Raw genomic sequence first — 24,562 nt, forward strand, 5'->3', positions numbered from 1 at the left:
TTGTTTCCACTGTTTGGCATCACCAGAGCCAAGTGGTGGGCCAAGTGAGAGCCTCTCCCAGCAGCAACCATGTGTGAGCTGGGACCAAGCCTCCTTGAAGTGACCATACCTACGGGGGAACTGGATGGAGGGCTGTGCCGGGAAGTGGGGTGGTGGCAGAGAAGAGGGGGTAAGAGGGTTCCTCCCAAGGCCGGTGGAGCGGGCAGGCAAACTCCACAGCCACCCACACAGTCTCCCCACAGCTTCTCTACGAGGTGCAAATCCAGAAGACGGGTGGGTGGCAACAGGGTAACAACAGTCACAGGCCAGGCAAGGAAGGGACCGCCCCAGTGCCAGCTAGAAAAGGTGTCTTCCTCTCATTTTATTTGATACATTTTCACAGAAACATGATATTATTTACAAATATACAGGTAAGAGACTGCTGGTCAAAAATCTTAAACTGAAAATGTCATCAAAAATTAATTTACAAATGCCACCACTTGTCCGAGGGGGCCAGGGTGGAACGCTGGGCGGTGTCTGTGAAGCTCTGGACAGAAGAAGTATCTCAGCTCTTCCTCGACAGACCGCAGACCATAGCCACGCCTGTTCCGGTCCCAGCGGTGGGTGGGCGGCCGAGGGGCTGCCACACAGCTGGCCTTCGGGCTCAGGAGGCACTGGTCTGCAGATTTTTGGAAGCTGCAAGCATTGCTCTCACTTTGGCCATCAGGTCCTGTGCAAGGTGAGAGGACACGGAGGAACCTGGCGTGAGTGCCACCGAGACCCAGGCGCCGCCTTGTGGATTCAGGAAAAGCCCCAGCGTGTGGGAGATGACTAAGGGCAACATCCCGGTAAAGACAGGAGACAGCGCTTCTTCCACCAGCTGAGAGCTGGGAGAGGGAAGGCGCAGACAACTAAGTGCTTAAACAAAGGCAAGGCTTCACGAGCTGAGTGGCTGCAGTGTTGTGGTCCAGCCCCTGCTGTCTTGACTCTCTGGGAGGAGAGGGGGCTGAGTGCCCTGTGGAGTGCCAGCAACCCTGTGGACCTCAGGCCCCAGAGGAAACACCCTGCATTTCCGCTGCCCTCCTCCCACCTTGTTGGCCCCCTGGGGGGGCGGTGTCAGCCCAGGATGCCCATCCGAATCTACGCAACAAGAGCCAGCAGAGGAAAAAGACCACTGGCAGACAGGCCCCTTTGTGACAGAGGAGGGAGCCACCTTCCAGTCTCACCTGAGTTATTTTGCTTTGCACAGAGGACACAATTGCTGACGAGATCTGACCGTCTTTTTCCTGAGAAACTCCCCTAAAACAGAGATCAGAAGTCTGAGAGGCAACAGAAACTGTTGGGACAGCTTAAAATGTAGCAAAGTGCAAAGAAAAACATAAACAGCGGTACTCCCACTCGCTAGAAATAACAGTATGAATATGTATCTCATTCTTATATTTGTTACACAGAGTTTTAATATTTTATAAAGTACAACCTAACCCAGAGAATATTTTTACATAAACATTTACATAAAACGCATTTAAAAAGAGGACGGGGGGTGGGCGGGGGGAGAAGCGCCAGGAGGAGGCTGAAGTCCCCAGCTGCGGCCTCTCTGGGCTGAGGGCTCCAGAGCCCACCAGACCCTCCTTGCTCTGTGCCGAGGGGCAGCTCCATGGGCACGCCGTGGTTGGGGACCCACGCCTCTATGTTTTAATGGTGATGTCACACCGTCAACCTTGAGTGACCTTAGGTCAGCTGGGTCTCCCTGTTGCTTTCACAGGAAAAGCCACATGTGTAACTCCCAGCTCTGGGCACTGTCTTGACTCATCAGAGCAGCAGGTTCGTGACCAAGTCCCAGCAAACTTCTCTCCCACACGATATGATCTCAGCCCACCTGTCAGGGCTTGGGCCACTGGACGGGTGGAGATCTGACAGGAAAGTCTACTCTCAGGCCGCTCGGACAAACGGGAGGACCATCAGCTGACTAGTGAGACAGCCTGCATCTGGGTCCTGGCCAGTTCCAACACTGACAATCACTCTGGCCTTGGTGTGCCCGCGTCCCGGTCCAGTGGGGCGCTGTAACCACATCGACAGGCATGATCCTGGCTCCCCTGCTCCCCTGGGATAAAGTGCAGTCTCTGCAGTGGGGGCTGCCCCCAGGAGCAAACCAAGAACAATTTCTGTGTGACAAGGAGCTTAGGAAGCAGGGACCTCCACACAGATGGCTATCTTGTCATCAGGCGACTGCAGCCTGAGCCCCGTGCACTCTGCCCACGCGGGACAGCCCGGAACAGCGCCGCTCACACCTGAAGGGAGTGCAGACGAGATCGGGCGCCGGCTGACAGGCGAGCCCTCTGTTGGGAACTTTAAGACTCCTGTCTGCCCCCCGGGGGCCTCTGACCCGGCACTGAGTTCTGACTCCCTGCACTCCCCTACTGTGACGCCCAGAGGTCGAGGTCCAGGGTGCAGGTGAGGGTGGTGGCGAGGTTACCTGGAGCGCTCCTGGCTGGACCCCCGGCTCTCCACAGGAGAGATGCTGGCCGAGTGTGCCGACGTCCTGTGTGTGGACTGCTTGCTTGGGGATGTTGACTGAGACCTGGCCTTGGACTTGGTCCGTGACCGTGACCGCCTCTTCTTCTTCTTCTCATGGGGACTCCTGGAGGAGAAACGCGTCCATGAGAGAAACGTAATTCCGGTTTAAGGACAGGGCACTAGGCAGGAATGAGCACATTTGGGGTCTAAGATATTCTGCAGTGACACATCAGTGATACTACCTTTCTACACACATTAATTCCTTTTAGGAGATACAGGTGTGTATATATACACATATATAGGGTCATTATGAACTGGGTCGCTGTGAGTCGCAACAGACTCCATGGCAACAGGTTTACACTCACTCACTCACTCACTCACTCACTCACTCACTCACTCAGCAAAACAACCGGCGGGCTTAACAAGTCACCTGGAGTAAAATGAGAGCCATCTTATCTTCTCGTGGAAGGGAGCTTCTGTTCCTATTCACATTTATGGTTCTTCAACAAAAGGCTCATGGAATTTAACATATAATCAGCACTTTATGTGCATTTAAAATACATAATAAGATAAACAGGCAAATGCTGTTTATACTGCTTTCATTTATGCTGATTTACTGAGAATTTCCAAAAAGAAAACGGGAAATTACTAAAAGTATTTACAGACACAGAGCTCACCATTCTTTCTGACCCTGGTGCTGATCTTAGGACTGCTGAATGCTCAGGATTCTCTAAAGGAAGGGCTGGGGAGCCTTCCCCTCCCACAGGCCCTCCAATGCCTCTCCCAACCTGACTCCAAGACGCCTCTACCCTCCTCCCACTCCCCGTAAAACTTTTTTTTTAAGTAAAAGAAACGCTCAGCTCAGAAAGGTATTCAGGCTCCTTCCGCACCCTCGACCTACCAGGTTCCTCCTCAGACAGGACCATAGTTACCAGTTTCTTGCTTTATAAATTGCATCCCTTTAAAACACATGATGTTGCTGTTAGGTGCATTCGAGTCGGTCCCGACTCATAGCGACACTGTGTACAACGGTGAGAAACACCACCCACCACCCAGTCCTGTGCTATCCTCACAGTTGTCGTTATGTCTGAGCCCACTGTTGCAGCCACTGTGTCAACCCATCATGTTGAGGGTCTTCCTCTTTGTTGCAGACCCTCTTCTTTACCAAGCATGACATCCTTCTCCAGGGACTGGTGCTTCATGACAATGTGTCCGAAGTAAATGAGACAAAATCTCGCCACCCTCCCTTCTAAGTAAGGCGCATCCGGCTGTACTCCTTCCAAGGTAGATCTGCTGCTTCTGGCAGTCCACGGAATCTTTGATATTCTTTGCCAACACCGTAATTCAGAGGCATCAATTCTTCTTCGGTCTTTCTTATTCATTATCCAAATTTCGTATCCATATGAAGCGACATGGCTTGGGTCAGGAGTACCTTAGTCCTCAAAGTGACATCTTTGCTTTTAACACTTGAAAGAGTTCTTTTTCAGCAGATTTGCCCAATGCAATAATACATCGTGTGATTTCTTGACTGCTGCTTCTGTGGGTGTCGACTGTGGATCCAAGTAAAATGAAATCCTTGACAACTTCCATCTTCTCTGTTCATCATGATGTGGCTCACTGGTCCAGTTGTGAGGATTTTTGTTTTATCTTGAGGTGTAACCCACACTGAAGGCTGTGGTCTTTGATCTTCAACAATACTTTAAGTCCCCTTCGCTTTCGGCAAGCAAGGTTCTGTCATCTGTATGTTGCAGGTTGTTAATGAGTCTTCCTCCAATCTTGATGTTCCATTCTTCTCATACAGTCCAGCTTCTCGGATTATATGCTCAGAGTACAGACTGAGTAAGTATGGTGAAAAGATACAACCCTGACGCAAACTTTTCCTGACTTTAAACCACACAGTATCCCCTTGTTGTTTGAGCTACTGCCTCTTGATCTGTGTACCGGTTGTTCATCAGCACAATTAAGTATTCTGGAATTTTCATTCTTTGCAATGTTATCCATAATTTGTTATGATCCCCACAGTTGAATGCCTTTGCATAGTCAATAAAACAGGTAAACACCCTTCTGGTATTCTCTGCTTTCAGCCAGGATCCTTCTGACATCAGCAATGATATCCTGGTTCCACATCCTCTTCTGAATCTGGTTTAAATTTCTGGCAGTTCCCTGTCGGTATACTGCTGCAGCCGCTTTTGAATGATCTTCAACAGATTTCCGTGTGATATTAATGATATTGTTTGATAATGTCTTCATTCGGTTGGATCACCTTTCTTGGGAGTAGGCATAAATATGGATCTCTTCCAGTCAGCTGGCCAGGTAGCTGTCTTCCAAATTTCTTGGCATAGGTAAGTGAACACTTCCAGTGCTTCATCTGTTTGCTGGAACATCTTGATTGGCACTTCGTCAATTGCAGCCTTGTTTTTTGCCAATGCCTTCAGTGCAGCTTGGACTTCTTCCTTCAGTATCATCGGTTCCTGATCATATGCCACCTCCTGAAATGACTGAACGTTGACTGATTCTTTTTGGTACAGTGACCTGTGTATCCTTTCCATCTTCTTTTGATGCTTCCTGCATCGTTTAGTATTTTTCCCGTAGAATCCTTCAATATAGCAACTCGAGACGTGAATTTTTTCTTTAGTTCTTTCAGCTTGAGAAATGTCGGGTGTGTTCTTCCCTTTTGGTTTTCTAACTTCAGGTCTTTATACATGTCATTATAATACTTTTACTTTTAAAATATATAATAGAAACAAACAAAATTTACCAGCATGCCATATAAGTCAAAAATGATCCAAACCCCCATCTGGCTAAGCTATGGGCCCCTGCATGAATTAATTAAAGGCAGGGTACCCATTCTTAACTGTAAATCAGGTACAACGCTGCTGTAACTTAGTCTCAAATGACACGACCTGCCACGAACGTGCCGAAGGAGCAGGCCCACTCGTTCATTCTTCTTGATGGCGGTTACTTCACGTCATGCGAAATACCCTGTCTGTCCGATAAGTTTTAACAAGTGCGTACACTGTGAAACCCAGAGCCCTAACCTGACAGAGAACATCTCCCTATTCCAGCAAGTTTCTTCAATGCCACTTCTTTCAGTATGTTCCCCTCCCCACGCTCAGAGGTAACCATCTCTACTGCGGAAATCTGACACGGAGCCACATGCCGTCCACTCTTGTGTGTCTGGCTTCCTTTGCTCAACAGAATGTCCATGATGTTGGGGCGGTTTGTTTCTTTAGACTCAGGAACACGAACACACTGTATGAATACTCCATAGTTTATCCATTCTCCTGTAAATAAACATTGGTGTGTTTCCAGTTTTGGGCAATTATGAAGTTTCTGTGGTCAAATGTTTACTTTACAGCAAGTAAATACCTAGGAACAGAACTCCTGGGCCATGGTGCTGTGTATGTTTAACTTTACAAGAAGATGCCAAACCGTCTGCAAAGTGGTTGTACTATCTCACACCCTCACCAGCAGTACAGAGTTTCAGTTGCTCCACACCCTTGCCAACACTTAGTAGGATTTAATCTGCACATCTTGATACCAATGATGCCAGACATCTTTTCCTGAGCTTACTGACCATTTATATTGTTTTGAGAAAGGCCTGTTCAAGTCATTTGCACATTTCTTAACTGGGCTGCGTTGTCTTTTAATTTTGATACAAGGCTTTTGTTAAGAGATACAGATTGTGACTCTGTTCTCCAGTCTGGGCCTTGCCTATCCGTTCTCTTAACTGTGATGCTTGAGGGGAAGTTTTTAATTTCAATGAGGTCTAACTTATTTTTTCTTTTATGGCAGGGTTTTCTAAGTCCTGAGAATTTTTGCCACCACCAGGGTCAGAATACATTCTCCTCTGTTTTCTTCACAAAGTTGCACAGTTCTGGGTTTTATGTTTGGGTCTGACCATCTTGATGTACCTTTTGTGTGTGGTGTGTGGTTTGCTTTTTTCCCGTTCTGGTATCGGTTGTTCTAGTAATTTTGACAAAATGCCTCTCCTCTCCTCGTTGACTGCTCTGGCGCCTCTGTGAGGAATCGAGGCCACGCAGGGTCCTGTTAGGCTCTCCACCCCACCGGCTGCTCTGCCTGTGCCCCCTAACCAGTACCTCAGCCTCAACTCCTGCCGCTTTCTCGTCGGTCTGGAAATTGGGTTGGATAAGCCTCAAACTTCTCTTCATCAAGGTTGCCTGGGCTCTTCTGGGCCCTTTGCATTTCCACCCAAGTTTTAGGATCAGTGTGCCAACTTCAACAAAAGACTGTGGGAGCTCTGACCGGGGGTGGGTTGGGTCTGTGGATGAGCTTGGGGAGAGCAGACATGTGACCAACACCAAGGCTTCAATCTGTGAATATGGGCTCTCTCTCCATCGTCTAAATTTTCTCTTTGGAATGTTGTGTTTTTCAATACAGAGATGTCTGGCACACATTCGTTGAATTTACCCCTCAGCAGTTTGGGTATTTTGATGCTGTGATGAATGGGGCTGTTTTTAACTCCATTTTTCAGTTATTCTAGGGGAGTACACAGCCTGGCGCAGTGGTTGAGTGCTCGGCTGCTGACCAAAAGGTCGCTGATTAGAACCCACCAGCTGCTCCTCGGGAGAAAGATGTGGCAGTCTTCTTCTGTAAAGATGACAGCCTTGGAAACCCTACGGGGCAGTTCTACTCTGTCCTACTGGGTCACTGAGTCAGAACGGATTCAACAGCGATTGGTAGTATATAGAAATTGACTTTAAAAAATATTGACTGTATCCTGCCTCTTTGCAAATTCATTTTTTAGTTCCGGCAGGTATTTTGTAGATTCCTTAGGATTTTACATAATTCTGTGAAAAGGCAACTTTCTTTTCCAATCTTTGCGCCTTCTACCTTTCTTACCGCCTTACAGACTTCCTGTCAGATGAGTCCACGGGTCGCCGATGACATTTTGGCCAGAGAGAAGCACATCCTTGTGCGTGATCCATGGGGGTGTATTTACGGGAAGTACACAAAGCTTGCAATTTACTTCCCAATGGTTCAGAGAAAACAAAGTATATCTGTATCTACAAAGTTAAAAAAAAAACCTGTATTTTTAGAGAGAGAGAGAGAAAGCAGATGTGAACACTTGGTGAACTGAGGTAAAGGTTATATGTACAGGGAGTTCACTGCACTCTTTTTGTTAACTTTCCTGTCAGATCTGGGCAGGCAGCCCCCTCCCACTGTCGGGTGATCTCCTGAGGCTGAGTGATAGCATGGCGGGAGTGCGTCAGTCACAGCAGTGTGGAGGCCCACAGGCACTCCAAGATAGGAAAATGGAGGGTACGTTCTGACCACAGGGTTAACAGAATTCAATTGCTAATGAACCTGTTTTGCACCGACAGCTGACCCAATCGGCTGGTAATTGCCAGTCTATTCACCTCTGCAGAGTTAACTAGTTTAGAGCTCTCGGAGCTAGGTTCACAGGGTGTAATTCCATCTATCAGGACGTGTGCCTTATTAAAGTCCTAATGACAGTATCAGGAAGATCACGCAGGTTTTGACATCTGAGCCTGGTTAGAAGACACTCACTGATTCCCAGTATAATCACCATCTTCTCCTGCGACAGCTCTTTCAACTCAAAGGTTAATTTGAAGACAAAGAACTCTTCCGTTGAGAGATCTTTTGCTACCCAGAATCCATTTTTAGACCGTGCTCTTTCCATAAACCGAAGGTGATGATGATTTTGAAATGTTAAACAATTACTTGCTTAAGGAAGAATATCTTAGAGCGGATTCCCATTACAACGCAAGAGCCACGTGTGCCTGCTGACGGAGGACCAAGGCAGGAAATGCCATTCACACAGGGCTGAGTGAGCTGGGTGTGAATCACACAGGGCTGAGTGAGCTGGGTGTGAATCACACAGGGCTGAGTGAGCTGGGTGTGAATCACACAGGGGTGAGTGAGCTGGGTGTGAATCACACAGGGGTGAGTGAGCTGGGTGTGAATCACACAGGGCTGAGTGAGCTGGGTGTGAATCACACAGGGCTGAGTGAGCTGGGTGTGAAGCCTTAGCCAGTCGGTCGGCTTTCAGGAAGAAGAGATCCCATCTTACTGCTTAATGGAAACCACTGCACGACTGGCTAGATTACTGCAGAACTTCCCGTTAGCCTTCTCAGAGCTTCTCCTGTGAGTGCATCTGAGGGAGGGGCTGACGTGAGGCTGGCGGCTGGCCACAGTCTTCAGCAGGTGGGCTGCACTGGGCAGTGGCTGTGTTTGCCCAGGGAGAGGGGGGACCCATAGGTGCCCTTGTAGTCCTGGAATTAATGGTGCCCCCACAACGTAATCCTGAAGTCCTGGAATCCATGGTGCCCCCCACACCATGACCCTGAAGTCCTGGAATTTGTGGTGCCCCCCACATCATGAACCTGAAGGTCCTGGAACCACAGGTGCCCCCCCGACCGTGACTCTGAAGTCCTAGAATCCATGGTGCCCCGCACAACACTATCCTGAAAGTCCTGGACCCACAAGTACCTCCCCAGACCATGATCCTGAGGTCCTGGACCCCACATGTCCTGAGCCTTACGTGGGCATGCTGACACGGCACTGTAAAATTCAAGGTTGCAGAGGGGCCACACTGCCGCCCCCACTGCAGAGTGCCAGTCACTGGACGATGGTGCTGGCTGTCTGTGCTGGCTGGGCCTGTAGTAGCACCCATGCGGGAAGAAGCACGTATAGAAAGCACCAGCTCCACTCTTCAGGACCCCTAGTTTTCAGGGAGAACTGAAGCACAAGCTCAATGCTATGAAACACCTGGGCGGCCGCCATCAGCCCTGAACCTGAGCCCAGCCGAGCAAACCAAGGAAGGGCCTGACCCTGGAAAGCACCTATGGCCGAGGGCATGGCCAGAGCGGGGGACAGGTTGGATAGGCCTGCTGTGGCACCGATGGAGACTGCTGCCCACTGTGCTCGCTGGCCTGGGGTCATGACAGCCCTGTGAGTGCCACAGACGGGAGCCAGGCCATTCTTGTGAGAGTGGAGCCCACCTAGGGCACCCACTGGCCCTCTTGCTGCACCTGTATGGTGAGGAAGTGGCTCCGGGATCAGAGGTGGAGAGCAGGTATGTGGCTGGGCTCCCATTTCAGAGGACAGACCAACCCCACGTGCTGGCCTTGTACAACCCTGACCGGGTTGCTAGTGCCCCCCGCCGCCCCCACCCTGTGCCTTTGTGGGTGCCACGGGTGTGCATGCAGTCACTGGCATGGACCACTCAGACGGCAGCAGTGACTCTGTGCGTGTCCAGACAGAGTCTTTGGACCAGGAGCCCTGCCTCCTCTTTTCATCTGTCCACCTACGCTTCTTTCTTCTCGCAGCCAGCAAAGAAGCGTTCGTCAGGGCTGTGCTGGGTCCAGCACAGGAGATGGACGTGGAGCCAACGCCGGCAGGTAGGTGAGCCAAAGCAGGGTTCCTCCCTGCCCATTGGCGGTCCCAGCCGGCAATGTTCAGGGCCCGCTCCCTTGCCCGTCTAGGCTATAGCAGTCACAGAGGCTGGACTGAGGGCAAGTCTCCCTTCAGTTTCCACAGCTGTGCTCTGTGACTCCGACACTAAGCCCACCCGCCTGAGTGTGTGGCCCACCTGGAGCGTGTCCGCTTCCGGCTGGCCCCGGGGCTGTTGCTCACGCGGTAGGCTGTGGGGACGCCACGCTCCTCCCGCCGCCTCTCTGGGGAGTGAGCTCTTCTCCGGGGGGACCGGGACCGTGACCTGAACAGAGGAGGAGCAGGGTTTAGTTCCTGAGTCTGGTCTGCCCGACACCATCTTCTGTGGCCTTAGTCTGCGGGCCTTGGCAGCACAGCTTGTGCAGGTGCTGGGGTGGGCTCCTCCCGGCCCCCTACTCCACCGGCAGACACCGCCTCTCCTCACCACACCAGTGCGGAGGTCCTAACCAATGCACACTCCCGTCTAAGGCCAGAGGCTAGCTGAGCGGCTGGTTCAAATGGCCATTAGCCACCGATTCTCCACATTAAAGGCCTGACTGCAGTCTATGGCTGTCTCAGACCTGTTTCTCCTCCTTCTTCTCGCCTCTGCCCATTTTATCACCCCAGAACCTTCAGCTTACTGAAATCTCCATCAAAAGTAGGTAGGGGAGTCACTTCTCCTTGTTCTGAATACTGACGGTAGGTTTAGTGGAGACAGAAACTAGACAGTAATCAAGTTAGGGGGTCAACTGGAAGTTTCTTTAGTTCCCACTCCTCTTGGGGTCTATGAACATGAATTAACACCAAGAACTGGTTGTGGGCACAGTGGCATCAAGCCTAAACCTCCATTCTGAACATGCCATTCTCATAATAATTAAAAAAACTGAAGCTGATGAGGTTTCATGGGTGGAAAAGTGTCCATTAGTATGCTATTCTCGCTCTGGGTGTGCCTGAGAGACTGTGTCTGCTCAAGCGGGACACAGCCCACACGGGCAGCAGGGACCCCACAGTCAGTGTCGGAACCTGCCCGGGACCCTCGCCCACATGGGGGTCAGGTCCTAAAGGCAGAGCCCCTAGTGCTGGGCTTAGCACTTTTGTTGCAGTTCTGTTTTCACTCAGTAAAACCACTGTTTTGGGAAGACCTGCAATAAGCAGAAATCTGGGAAAAAAAAACCCAAAAAACTCATTTCTTCCCTTTCTGTTTCCATGACAACCCACTGGAAAACAATATAAAGAAGAGCAGTTTGATTCTGCCTTTAAAAAAAAATTCTACATTGACTCATTTTAATTGCAGTAACCCCCCTCCCTGCATTTATTAAAACAGAACAAAAACCCCAACACATGCTGCCGCTCCAACGATCAGCCCTCAGTGGCATTCCACTCTCGGGTCACAGAGAAAAGCCTGCGTCATTGGTGGAAAAGCTGGACAGTCCTGGACTAGACCTGCCCCAGAGTGAACAGTGCTGGGGGCGGGCTTCTCCCCTCAACTGTTAACAAGTTAGCTGCTTTTAGCTTGTCAAAAGCTTTGGCTTTTTTTCCCCCAGACCTTTCCTAAGACTTATAAAAGAGATTACAAAGGTGAGTCAGTAGACACCTTGACATTTTACCAGGTTTTCCCTCAAAAGAGCTCCAGGAGTCAAATCTTTTCGTGGTCGAGGCTGCCTGATAGCGCTTCTGCTCGGCCGCCGCTGCCGCTCGCCAGACGCTGTGCCCCGGCTCCGTGCTCAGTGTCCCTGGGGGGGCTGTGGGGCTGTGGTATGGAGGCACCCAGAATGAAATATGCTGGTCTGGGACTAGAGTCCTGAAAAAGCTCTGCACCTTGGTCAAAGCTACAGCACCTTACGGAAAGCTGAAGTGTAGCACTCTATACAAACCCAGGAATCAGGAAAAGGTTAGCTTTCAATGCCTGCAAGCTCACAACTCTGAAATACAGTACCATTTGGCAGTGGCTTTTTTTTTTTTTAGTATTAGGGTGCTTTAAAGTTGAGTGGCTGTTAATACGAGATTGCAAGTTATCTGGGAACGAAGCCCATCTCAGAATTGGGGCCAGTAAACAACATCAGATAATTCCTTAAGCTGTATTTTAATTAAAGAAGCTTTAATGATTTTTATTCTGTTAACCGAGCTTTTAGTATTGCCACCACAACACAGCGTAGAAACGGGAGTCCCGTTTCATAAGGACGTTATCTGCACCACGTGCCTGGGGGCTTCTGAAAGGGGGTGAGACCACCTGTATGAAAACTTCTCAAGCATCATGCAATTCCGAGATTCTTTCCTGAAAAATCACAACGTTCTACTTTCAAAGTAAAGGCACGATGAGACTTTTTTCAATGATAAAATCCCAGAAATTTCATCTGGATGATGGTGATCGTATTTATAAACACCTTCCTGTTACCTGCACGTCACCATTCATCTCCCTGCTTCCTCCGTCCACGTCACTACGTGGGGCTTTACACAGCTGCACGACCTGGACAGCTGACCCAGCAGCAAGGGTCTGGATAACAACTGCGCTTTCACACCTGAGAGGCCCCTGGCTTTGTGTCTTCCTCAAGTGTGAACTGCGGACTAAATTTCATCTATGGGTTTGTAGTAATTTCCTAACAGGCTGGGTGTCTGCTGTGGCTCCCCCTCCCTCCTGCATCATTAACTACTGACCACATCCCATGTTTGCTCGGGGTCTTGTTTACGGTTACTTCACGTCAGCACTCTGAATGTGACAGGTGGGACACTTACAGTGCTGCCTCGCCCCTTCCTGGAACAGGATCAGTCGACTACATTAGGTACCTTTATTGGTTTGCTGTGCCGTTTACTGAGGGGAAGAGGAGTCATGAATCGCACATTTCAAACTAAAATATGATCCCAATTCTGCCCGCTTGAATTCTTTTTGAATATTGAATACAACTGTTAAAAAAGTCACTATTAACCCCCAGCTTCCTCTTCCCCAAAGTAGAATTACTTAGGGGGCGAACGTCTAGAACGCAATGTATCTTTATCACTTAGGTTCTCTTCATTGGAGGAGATCTTAAAATGATGAAATTCGAAGTTCAACACAGAACCTCCCTCAAAATGCTAGACTAGCACTGAAGACAGGTAAAGCTAACACCAAAGGACATCTTCCCAAAAGTCTTAAGAACAAACTTGGCTTCAACCTTTACTCTTAAAATTTCAGTTTAAGAGTACCTAAACCATTAAAACCAGTTTAATTTTAGGCAGTAAGTGAACTGCAAGGAGTACTTCTTAAAACAATCATCCACTAAGGTGGAGAATCTCATGGGATGTAAAAATACAAATAAAATACGCAACAACACAAGAGAAAAAGACTTTTACCTTAAAGATTTTTCTAAGAGTAATTCGCCTATGGGAATCATAGTTACTCATTATTTAGACATTCTGAATAAATGGGACTTTAACTGTAAAAGATTATATATAAACAAAAACTCATTATGCTATAAAAGACTTTCTAAATCTTAACTTTCTACAATTTTTATAGAATTTTAGCCATTTAACATATAAAAGAAAAATATATTTCAATTGTAGCATCCTCCCACAATTAGAAATATTAAAAAATGCAGCATTTTACTTCGAGCTGGCAGTAGTCATTTTAAAACAATCAATTAAGTTGTCTCAGGCACAAGAAACAAGTCTCCTATGTCCTACGTAGACATTATGTCTGTATTGGGTTATTCTATCTGAAAAGACAGATAGTTAAAGAAAAAATTATCACAATATCATTAGCAACTTAAATACTTTGGTCAGAATTTAATTATTTTTTATATTCCACAATTCATATTACTGAGAAGAATACCAACCCATCTCACTTTATGACTGGATCCTCCCTGGATTTATCAGTGCTGGAAAGCTGTGACCGAGAGATGAGGTCTGCAACCAGCTGAGGACAGAAGGCAGTACAGCTCTCCTGAGTGAGAGCTGAGGCCGGTTCCCACAGAGGGGACAGTAGCAACTACCAGCTCACCTAACTTAGCTTCCGGGCCTCCTCTACCACAGGAGAGCTGGTCTCTCGGCCTCGCCTCTTACTTGAGACCCTTCACAACCACCTCAGGTGGCTGAGCACGGAATACAGGTTTGTTACCAGGGAGAACAATCGTCACGTACTAACTTTCGAGGTAGCACCCCACGCATCATCAAATACTTTGAAGGCTTTGCTTCATTACATTAGTCGTTTTGTAATGAAGCTGCACCGTGCCTTGATATTGTATCTAAACACCCAGAGCTTAACTCATTTAGGGAGCTTATCAGTTGGCTGAGCTGACCAAAGCCAACAGTTTTGGTATCAAGTAGATACTGCCCCAGCCACTGATATAAAAAAGCTCTGTTCACACTGCACAATATTTTAACTGTAGATCAAATTAAGGTAAAATTGGTAGCCTACTGTCATAGTAGAACTCACACTCAGAAAACTTTAATTTTTTTCTTATTTTAACTGAAAGTTACAAATTAAGGAGTAAGAATTTGCTTCTCGCACTTAGCACTGAGTATATTCAAACAGTAAATTTTATTTTAATGTAAAATAAAAACATGTAACCCTAAATCTATTCTAATATAAAAAATACTTAAAAAGTAAAATTCAATAATATATAAGTGATTTATTCTATTATAGATAAGAAGAAGACATAAAACCGAGAAACTTAATATTCCAAGTGTCAGATGGACTCTTTCCACCTCAAGGAAGCAAGCCAGGGAAAAAGTTTATGGTCTTATGTCATCCTTCCCTTAAAGCTGAACAGATGGGACACAACACCAGCGCCCAGAATCGACTGTATCTGTCCAACATTCAAAACGGAACCAATTTCTCACTCTAGAGAAATGGTATATATAGGAGTACCTTTACAGTTAGCAGCCCCCAAGAGTGGGGGGTTTATAAACTAAGTATATTTTACTTCTGTTTGAGCCCTGCAATAAAGAGTTTTGCTGGACCTGGTATTACCTGGCTGGCTTAGGCCCAGGTTATTTATTTTCAGCTGTAGAATGGCATTAGAGACTTTTTCAAATAAGAAATCTTAAAGAAGTTTTGATATGTACATACAAATTCCTGGGAGCTTTCAAAAACAGAATGCCAACGTCAGCAAAATTATTCACTTATTTAAAGCAGAAGTCTTTTGTGTTGAAGTGTGTGTGGGGGGTTGGAGGGTGGAAGTGACAGATCTCTGAAAGAATTAGTAAAAATGCAGACGTCCAGAGATCACACTTATTCATCACCCAAGCATGTCCAGTTTCACTGTCAACAAGTAAGTGTAAATACCTGTCAATTCTCTGGGGTTTGGGCTGGGCAAAAACATTGTTTTAGGATATATTCAGAGAGGCAAATGTGTACAATTTTCCTTTTTTAAAAAAAAGGGCAAAAAGTACAGGACATCTGCATTTTTCCTATGGAAAGTTAAGAACTGACATCTATCAAAGGAGAAAAACCAGATCACAACAAGCCGAGTGCTGTGCAGAGAGGCTGAGGGAAGTCCCATCGACACCAAGCAGGACAACCAAAGGTAGGTGCAGGTTCCAAAAACAGCAGCCTGCTTCTCTGAGCCTCCCGCAAGCCCGTCACTTTTGTTTTTACTGCTTTAGTAAGCAGAAAACTCCACGACCCTTAAAGGTTTTCATGTTTATTATTTCTGTTGCCAGGAATGTTAAGTGCTTTCCCAAAAGCTGGCTTCTCGTGACGAGTGGTGGGAGGTCTGGAGAGGCACGTTAGTGACAAGGAAGACAAACGTGTCTGAACGGCCGCGTCTCACTCTCACAGGCTCTCGCACGTGGAGCAGGAGAACCCGCACGCAGGTGAACTGGTGAAGCCTCCTTCCGTTTAGAGCTTTCCAGATTCAAAAGAACTCAGCATGGAAAAGCGCACTCACACAAACACAACCACCACCACCACCAGCGTGGCACTCTGCGGAATTTTTCACACATCCAGTGCTGGGTTTGCTCCCAGGACCTGTTAAAACGTAAATAAATACATACGTACACATTTACCCTGGCAGTAGTCGACAAGCTTAGGAAGTTAAGACAGACCTTTAAAGACCTTACTTGGCTCTGCAAGGGTGTATCTACACACACACCTGCGTCCTCACAGGTAACTAAGTCACAGACCCTGCGCGGCTCTACGGGCCACGCCAGACGGCAGCGCCGCCCTGCACACCCACCTCGACCGCCGCACCGTCCGGTAGGCGCTGGGGAGGGCGTGTTTGGCTTTTGAGTGCGACCTGGACCTGGACTTGGATGACGAGTGGTACTTGGGTGAGCGGGATCTCGTTCGAGACCGTTTTTTGTGCTTTTTCTTCTTCTTCTCCTTCTCTTCTTCTCGGGGTGGATCTTTGCTTCTGCTTGAAGGCCTGTCGGGCGGTTTACCTTCCAGAGCGGGCAGGGCTCTCCCTGCAGCCAGTGGAGCACAGGGCGAGGCGGCACTGGCTTCCTGCGAGCAAAGTAGACGTTGGGTGTGAACAGGGATTTAAATGCAGACCTGTGAGATTTCACCGACAGCCCCTCATGCCCACCACGGACCACCTCCCCTCCTCTGGCTTTCCATCTGCTCCCACAAGTCCTCCCCGCACCTCAGGGGAAGGACAACTGGCAAGACCCTCTGCTCAGGACTCCTCAGGCGCCTAAAGAACAACTAGAACTTTTCCCTCCACTGAGTGTCTTCCTATCCAGGAGCAACTCCGCCAATCTGGAGGCCACAGACGTGAGACGTAATGAAAGGAGCAACATGTCCAGGACGCTAAACTAGAAAGATCTACGTCTGCTCTTCTAAGAAGTAATTTCACCTTTTCATTGAAAAAGAGAGCCCAGATCTCCAGCATTAGGTCTTCTATGCATCTCTGTGTGCTCTGGAAGTAATTTTAATGAAGGTCTGACTAGTGTGGCAGCGCTCTGCAGGGTGTGCCCACCACAAACACCGCCACCCTTGGTTTTATGAAGACCGGCACTTCTCCTCCTACAGCCCTTCCCCTTTGCTGGTCACTCCTCCACTCATGTGAAATGAATTTTAACCACCGCCATTAAACTCCTCACCCGAGAGGCCAGACGTGCTGAGAAGCTGCCATTTATCAGCCGACCCCCGCCTGTGCCCCAGATGCACACAGGGTCGAGCTCCAGCAGGCGCCGCCCCGTGCCAGGCTGGCCTCCACCCGAACTCCAGGCCGCGAGTGCAAACGGCATTCGCAATTCCTCACCTGCCAGTTGGGTTTTCCTTCCTTCCCTCCCTCCTTGGATCTGCATGGACAAGGCCACCCTCAAGGCCACCCGGCTGAGGGGAACAACGGCTATTTGGACGTTATGCGCTCGTTCTGGCTTTGCAACGCCAACAATGGCACCCTGGGGGGTGGGTGCAGTCAAGGCCGGGAAGGCCCGATGGCACCCAGCCTGCTGTTCATGCTCACAGTATACCACTGCCCACAGCACCCACGGTCCTGCAGAGATTCTCAGGGGAGAGGGAGGGAGCCAGGAGGGCTAGGGACACCCAAGGAAGAGTATGCCTTGTTCCAGAGTAGCTCCTTCCCAGGGAGAACAGCCCATGGCCAGGGCCTCCGCGGCCAGGGCCTCCGGCACAGTGGCTTGGGGTCCTCTAGTTTCTCTCTGGTGTTTGGTCCCCAGGAGGGACGCACACAAACACACTGACACGGCCAAGTTCATTTTTCAGGCTCTGCCTAATTATCTCCAGGGACAAGAGATAATTTCCTCAAGCGAACCCATTCATTGTAGGACAGTTCTTACTGTCAAAGAGCTCTTTCTCGTTTCAAGTCCTTTCAGTGCAGTATTTATCACCTAAGTTTCAAAATACTCTTATGAAAACAAACAAGACATTTAAACGTTTGATAAGAACCCAACCTGTATACCTGAGGACAACTGTTTCCATCCCAGCATCAGTCAAGGTTTGTCCACAGGCACACGTGCTAAATAACACTTTAAAATAGAGTAAGTAGCACGTAGTCAGCTGCGTTACTTTGGAGGCTGCGGAAGGGAAGTACTGGGTGAGCATTTTTGCTAACCCTTTCCCACGTACGCTGCAGGGGAGACGGATCACCAACATGCAAAGACCAAGAACAAATTCATGAATTTTTAAAAATCCCCATACCATGGACTCTAAATGAGGAACACACATCACGTGGAAAACAAGACCAAACCTGGGGACCACAGACACCGCTTGGGATCTGCACGATGACGCTCGCGGGGCTGCTGGTGTTCACGCTCAGATTCAGCACTAGGTCGGCAAACACCCACGTGCCCAACCACGTCCCTGAAACAGACCACGTGAAATGGGAGGGATACGGGGCAGACAGCAAAGACGCTCCGATCTGCTCTCAGGAATGCAAGTAACTGTAAAAGGCAGAGCCGGCTCGGCTTGCAGCCCTCTGAAACAAGGCACGGGGCGCTTCCCAGGGGCAACAGAGAAAGCTCGTTTTCAGAACTGAGCCACACATTCCTTCCTGAGCAACGGTCTACTCTGTGATGAGAAGGAAGAAAACGAAGTCACTGCGATCTTTTTCTCTCCCCAGGAGTTCCCCTTACAGACTCCTGACACTGACGAAACCACTGCAATGAGCTGGGGCGTGTGGAACTGTGCCGTGGGGGGGGGGGGCGGATGGACAGACATAGTCCTGGGACACAAACAACAGCAGGAGGCCACAGACAAAAGGACAAGAGGAAACATGAGGCACAGCCACAGACCAAGGCGAAAGGATGCACAGCAAACGTACTCGCTGATTTCTAGCTACATTTTTACTGCCAATCTACTAACGTGTATTTCCGAATCTTATTTCTACTGCCTTTGTCTTAACTAACGTTTGTCATCAAAGTACTTATTTCACCACTGTGGTTAACATTTGGTACTCTTTTCTGAAGCAAAGAGGTAATCTTAATATTTTCAAAATACAACTTGTAATCAAATCATGGGACCTATTTATTCTAACAAAATGATTATCCCTCGCCATTAAAGCGAACAGTGGCCCGATGCATAATTCTGAACTGTGGTGACCTTTGGCAGGCTGCACTAAGATCATTCACCGTGCTGACTTCTATTTTTTACCGTAATAGTACTCCAGAACCTCACCGCCACCAAGTCGATTCTGAATCAGTCATCCTACGCTGCTGTTCGGTGCCATCGAGTCTTGGTGGTATCAATCATCTTCAGCAAAACTCTACTTGCGTGTGATACTGATATTGTCCGATAATTTCAGCATTCTGTTGGATCCCCTTTCTTTGGAATGGGCACAAATATGGATGGATCTCTTCCAGTCGGTTGGCCAGGGAGCTGTCTTTCAAATTTCTTGGCAGAGATGAGTGAGTACCTCCAGCGCCTTCCAAACAGAAACACCTCAATTGTTATCCTGTCAATTCCTGGGGCCCTGTTTCTCGACAATGCCTTCAGGGCAGCTTGGACTTCTTTCTTCAGTACCATCGGTTCTTGATTATATGCTCCTTCCTGAAATGGCTGAACAGCAACCCTACAGGACAGAGAACTGCCCCACAGGCTTTCCAAGGCTGTAAATCTTTATGGAAGCAGCCTGCCACATCTTGCTCCTGTGCAGCAGCTGGTGGATTTGAACCACTGACCTTCTGGTTAACAGTCAAGTGCTTAACCACTGTGCTACCAGGGCTCCTTAACAGTACTAAAAGGATTTTCAAAACCCAGTAACCAAACTGGAGAATAAAAAAGCAAAGGGTAACCAACACCACACAAAGAACAGCACTCAGTGAGCCATCAGAGTGCACAGGCCTGTGTGCCACGGAGATGCTGTGTTAGGTGCTGCCATGTTTCATGGCGTCTGAGATGTACCTACCCATCACACTTTGCCATTTCTGACATCAGGATGTCCTACAATTGGAGACATCACACCATCCTAACTGGCAGAGGCTCTTGTCAGAGACCCACCATGGTGAGTCCCATGAGGTGGGGGCTGTCATGGCCTGTTACAGACCTACTGTGGCGAGTCCTACACTACCGACATTGTCCTCACAGCACCCATGAGGCGGGGGCTGTCACGGCCTCTGTTACAGACCCACCACGGCGAGTCCTACACCAGGGCTGTCATCCTCACAGCACCCGTGAGGTGGAGGCTATCATGGCCTCTGTTACAGGCCCACCAGGGTGAGTCCTATACCAGGGCCGTTATCCTCACAGCACCCGTGAGGTGGGGGCTGTGATGGCCCTCGTTTTGCAGAGGAAACACAGGCTCAGAGGTGAAGCAAGGCACCCAGGATCCTACAATAAACATGAGGAGGAGCTGAAGTCTCAGCCCACACAACCTGGTCCCCGAAGCTGTGCCTCTCATTGAAAGAACAAGCGGGAGCATAGACTTGGCCTTCACAGATGCACTCCACGGAGGAACCAGCACTCCATTCACCGTCAAGACGGAGGGGAGGGGTGGTGGGCACCATGCAAGATCATGCTCGTAAGTGGGAAGAACAGAGGCCCAAGGTACGACCTCTGGAGGATAAGCAGTGGGCCTTACGTGGCATTTCTGCTCCCAGTCTCTGGGCTGAAATCTGCATTTTTGATGTTAGAAGGATGAGAGCTCATGCCTGGCCTCTGCAAACAATCCTGGAGGGACTCCTGAGCACCTGGACAGCAACGAAAATGGTGACGACAAGAGCAGTGGAAAGGGTTTTCAGTGGGTGTTCACGATGACGCAAGCCTGAGGCCGGGCAGGGAAACACCACAAACAACTTCCAGGCAACTGCAGTCGACGGCTGCTCTCCCTGCAACCAGCACCCACCCCGCTTGGGAAAATCACGAGCATGGGCCTCTCACTATGTCTGGAGTGTGGGAGACGGCCACATAGTCCACCCCTCCACTCCACTTAGCGCCGTGTTCCAGGCCACCACAGGACCTGTCAGGCTGGTCATGTCAGAGAGGCTCAATGCCAGCAGGTCACCCACACTAGTGACCATGTCAGACAGTGCAGGCCTCAACAAACAGTAACTTTCAATGTAAATGCTACTTCTGGCTTTACCAAAAAGATTCCTGATTGACTGCCTTGCAGATTTAAACTGGGTGTAAGAATAGCCGGGAAGACAAAGCAGGTGGTCATGCTGAGTCGAGACTGCAGCCTCCCACGGCGCTCTGGTGGGCGCCCTGGTGGGCCCTCTGCACACAGCCGTCAGAAGCAAGCTGCCCGAGATGCCGCAGGTGCCTGATGGTGGTGGCGCGCACTGACCAGGGCCAAGTCAATCTTCCCAGGAACCAAAGCTGCCTTTTAGGGAAGGAATTATAATATTCCAGCAGAAAACATCACAACACAAATCACCACGAGCGAGGGCCAGGCAGGTTGGTTTGGTAGTATATGGACAAATCAGAGAGAGACTTTTGAAAACCAGTAACACTGGAAAATAATGTCGACTGGTCCTTTGATCACAATAAAGTGTCTGTTAACAAATCAGCGCAAAAACTAACAACTATTATTTCCTGCTGTGGCAAAATGAACTGCTGAAGAGCAGATTAACACGTACTTTAAAATAAAATACAATCTTACTTGTGAAGTAATGCTACATTAACAATGAAACGGGATAATTACACCTAAGACTTAAGGTCTTCTGTCTAGAATTTCAGACTTCAGTGCTTGCTCAGAACGTCGGCAGAGGACCACTGCCAGCCTCAGTCAGGCCAGCCTTCCACAGGACCCACAGGCCAAGGCGTGCCGGCCATGTTCAAGGCCATCCACCCTTTGCCCAAAAACTCACACCCGCCTGGGTGCTGCCTGGTCCGTGCAGCTGTGCTCCAGTCACCTGTGTCATGTCATGTCACGCATGCCTCCTGCAAAACAATGCCGCCGTCCAGCCGCTTCCATGTGCTCTGACGCGCAGGGCTTTCCAATCTGCCGCCAGCCACCACTCTCAGTTCACTGTCTCCTCCTTGCTGTCCCTAACCACTGGGGTCTTTGGCCTGACGTGTCCTCTCTATTCCTTGCACCTCTCCAAGGTGTAATGATCCTGCAGGCCTGCAGACGGTTATCATCTGTCCCTTCCTGGGGAGGTGCAGGCACCCCTGCCACCACACACCCAGAACACACTCTGGGCCGCCTCAGGCCTGTCCTGCTGGCAACGTTCACGTGCGAACTTCAACTTCACAGAGACCAGTTTTTCAATCACTGCTAAAAAACAGGTTCCTAATTCAGATCCCAAAGTGCCTCGGTGCCTTGAATGTAACATGTTCAACAAACACTGGCTGGTTTTTGTCACTATTTTCTTTCAAACTCTTACTGGACCAATAAACGTGGCAGGGTCAATAACTTTAAAATGCCATCAAGTCTGCTGCTGCCATGTGAACAACTGCATAACCGGAAAAACAAAAAAAAAAAACCCACCCAAACCTGTTGCCGTAGAGTCAAGTACGACTCACAGCAACCCTACAGGACAGAGCAGGAGTGCCCCGCAGGGTTTCCTAGGCTGTAATCTTTACAGAAGCAGACTGCTACATCTGTCTCCCTCGGATCTGCTGGTGGCTTCAAACCACCAACCTTTCAGTTAGCCAAGCAGCTAACCACGGAGCCACCAGGGCTCTTCTATATAACTCAAAAGGGGTCCATTTCAAGACTTTTGATTTATCTTCATTTCAAATTAAGAAAATACACACACATGCACACAGCAAAAATGATATTGCTTTTCTGTATTTTACATACTGCTTAAAACTTTAATGTAGTGTTAACATCTTTCCATGTCAACAGACATTCTGAGCCATCATTTTAAAATTACACCTGATACGTAAAACCACCTCTCCTGATACAGACCAACAGAACAGGCGGGATGCAGAAACAGGAAACAAACACGGGGGATTTAGTATAGCCATGCATCACTGGTGGCGTAGTGGTAAAGTGCTACAGCTGTAAACCAAGTGGTCGACAGTTCGAATTCGCCATGCGCTCCTTGGAAACTCTTTGGGGCAGTTCTACTCTGTCCTATAGGGTCGGTATGAGTCGGAATCGGCTCGACGACAGTGGTTTGGTATGCATCACTTACCGTCTATGGTATGTTCTGTGAAATAGGGCATTGGTGATTCGGGTGTTGTACAATATTACACAGGGCAGTCCTTCAATTATGAACGAATTCCATTCTTAAGGCTGACTTTAAGTGGAATTTGTACCTTAAGTTGGAACAGTAAGGTGATATTTGTACCTACCGTCAGTCAGTCATGTTTGTCTTAGTACATACAGTGTACCTTTCTAGACATAAAAATATTAAACACACCCTTCCAGGTACACCAAAACATCTTTAACATAATAGAACAATAAAAATAAAAATGTTTTAATGCATGTTGCAAAATAGCACCCGTTTGTTATTACGAACCATTGTATGTACCTTGAATTCTTAATTTAATAGGCTTTGTGGAGGTTGGTTGTATGTAAGTTGGATGTTTGTAACCCAGGAACTGCCTGTGTAACCTGATGGAACCACAGACAAACAAGCAGTTGGAGGTTGCCTGAATGGATGTGACGCAGTGCATGACTGTATGTGAAAAAGGAGGCTTCTTAAATCAGTGGGGAAAAGATGTATGACTTATTGAATTGTGTGGGGACAACTGACTGGCAATATGGGGGGAGTACATCTCCACTTGCTCCTCATATAGAAATACATCCCAGGTGGGGCAGACTAGAAAGCACACAGTGACGTGATGTTCGCAACACTGATGACTAAGAGCTAACACAGTCAAGACAAAGAAAGACAACCAAAACAAAGACAGGTCAAGGGTGTGAGCTCATGGGAAAAACAAGCACAAATGGACAAGCACCGCAGGAAAGGTTACTGCACACCCCTGATAAGTAAAACGTGCAAATTAAAACAAAGGGCTCCGCCATCCCAACAGGGTCAAAAATGAAAGGTTAATGAGAACCAGTGTTGGCAGGGGGTGCGGGCGGTTATTTTCCTATTCTACGGAGGTGGGCAAGTGGCCTTTTTGGAGGCCCATTCAGCAGTGTCTCCAATAAAAAGGCACAGAGACCGCGATGGAGCAATTTCCAGCCAGGACTCTGCCTGAGGGATAAGCATGCTGACACACATGAGGACAGGACACACATGTGCTCACTACAGCCTGTTATCAACAGCAAGAACCAGGGGCGGCCTATATCCCCAGCACAGGGAAGGGCTGGCTGAGTCATGGACATCTCAACTGTGGTGTACTTAGGGTGGGTATGTAAGTCCCCACAGTCATTCACCCCGCCAGCATTCACCGCATGCCCCAAGGTGCCCAGCACCACCATGAGCTGCGAGAGGACAGGAGGGACCTCTGAGGTGAGGGAAAACAGGCAGATGCCAGAGTAATGTCCATGGTGTGGGTCCATTAGTGTCAAATTTTAAAGCCATACACTGATAAATACAACTTTTTCCCTCAAGAATACACAAGAAGCAGAAACTGTTTCTTTGGGGAAAGAAGATAGAAAAGGCTTTTACTCTCCACTCTATACCTTCCTTTAGCATCTGAATTTTTTTTTTTGCAGGTGAAACGATATTTTATTGAAAAAGAGAAGACAGACAAAATTAACTCACATGATTTATTCAGCTTTGGGTTTTACGCTCATGAGCTTTAGGCCCTGGGTTTTTAAAGCTGTTTCACTGTGGTTGACATTATTTATAGCACAACATCTGCCAATTCAGCATCCCTCGTGCACAATTCAGTGACATGCCCTTTTTTTTTTTTAATTGTTTTACCGTG

At 48.4% G+C, this 24,562-nt stretch overlaps 1 protein-coding gene across 4 annotated transcripts in view; it reads right to left on the reverse strand.

Annotated features, from left to right (window-relative positions):
* Positions 1–337: 337 nt before the first annotated feature.
* Positions 338–24,562, reverse strand: part of SFSWAP (splicing factor SWAP) — a 79,889-nt gene continuing 55,664 nt past the window's right edge. For 2 of the 4 annotated variants that reach the window (XM_049865198.1, XM_049865201.1), the window contains exons 14-19: positions 16,062–16,330; positions 11,504–11,659; positions 10,070–10,195; positions 2,453–2,617; positions 1,206–1,278; positions 338–709 (exon numbers count right to left, since the gene is read on the reverse strand). In XM_049865198.1, the coding sequence (XP_049721155.1) occupies positions 644–709; positions 1,206–1,278; positions 2,453–2,617; positions 10,070–10,195; positions 11,504–11,659; positions 16,062–16,330 (855 nt within the window). In that variant the 3' untranslated portion in view covers positions 338–643. Of the gene's footprint in view, positions 710–1,205; positions 1,279–2,452; positions 2,618–10,069; positions 10,196–11,503; positions 11,660–16,061; positions 16,331–24,562 lie in introns of those variants that run through there. The other 2 variants (XM_049865199.1, XM_049865200.1) reach the window with 2 other exon arrangements.

The sequence above is a fragment of the Elephas maximus genome, chromosome 22, assembly GCF_024166365.1.
Source record: "Elephas maximus indicus isolate mEleMax1 chromosome 22, mEleMax1 primary haplotype, whole genome shotgun sequence".
In the NCBI taxonomy this organism is placed as follows: Eukaryota; Metazoa; Chordata; class Mammalia; order Proboscidea; family Elephantidae; genus Elephas; species Elephas maximus.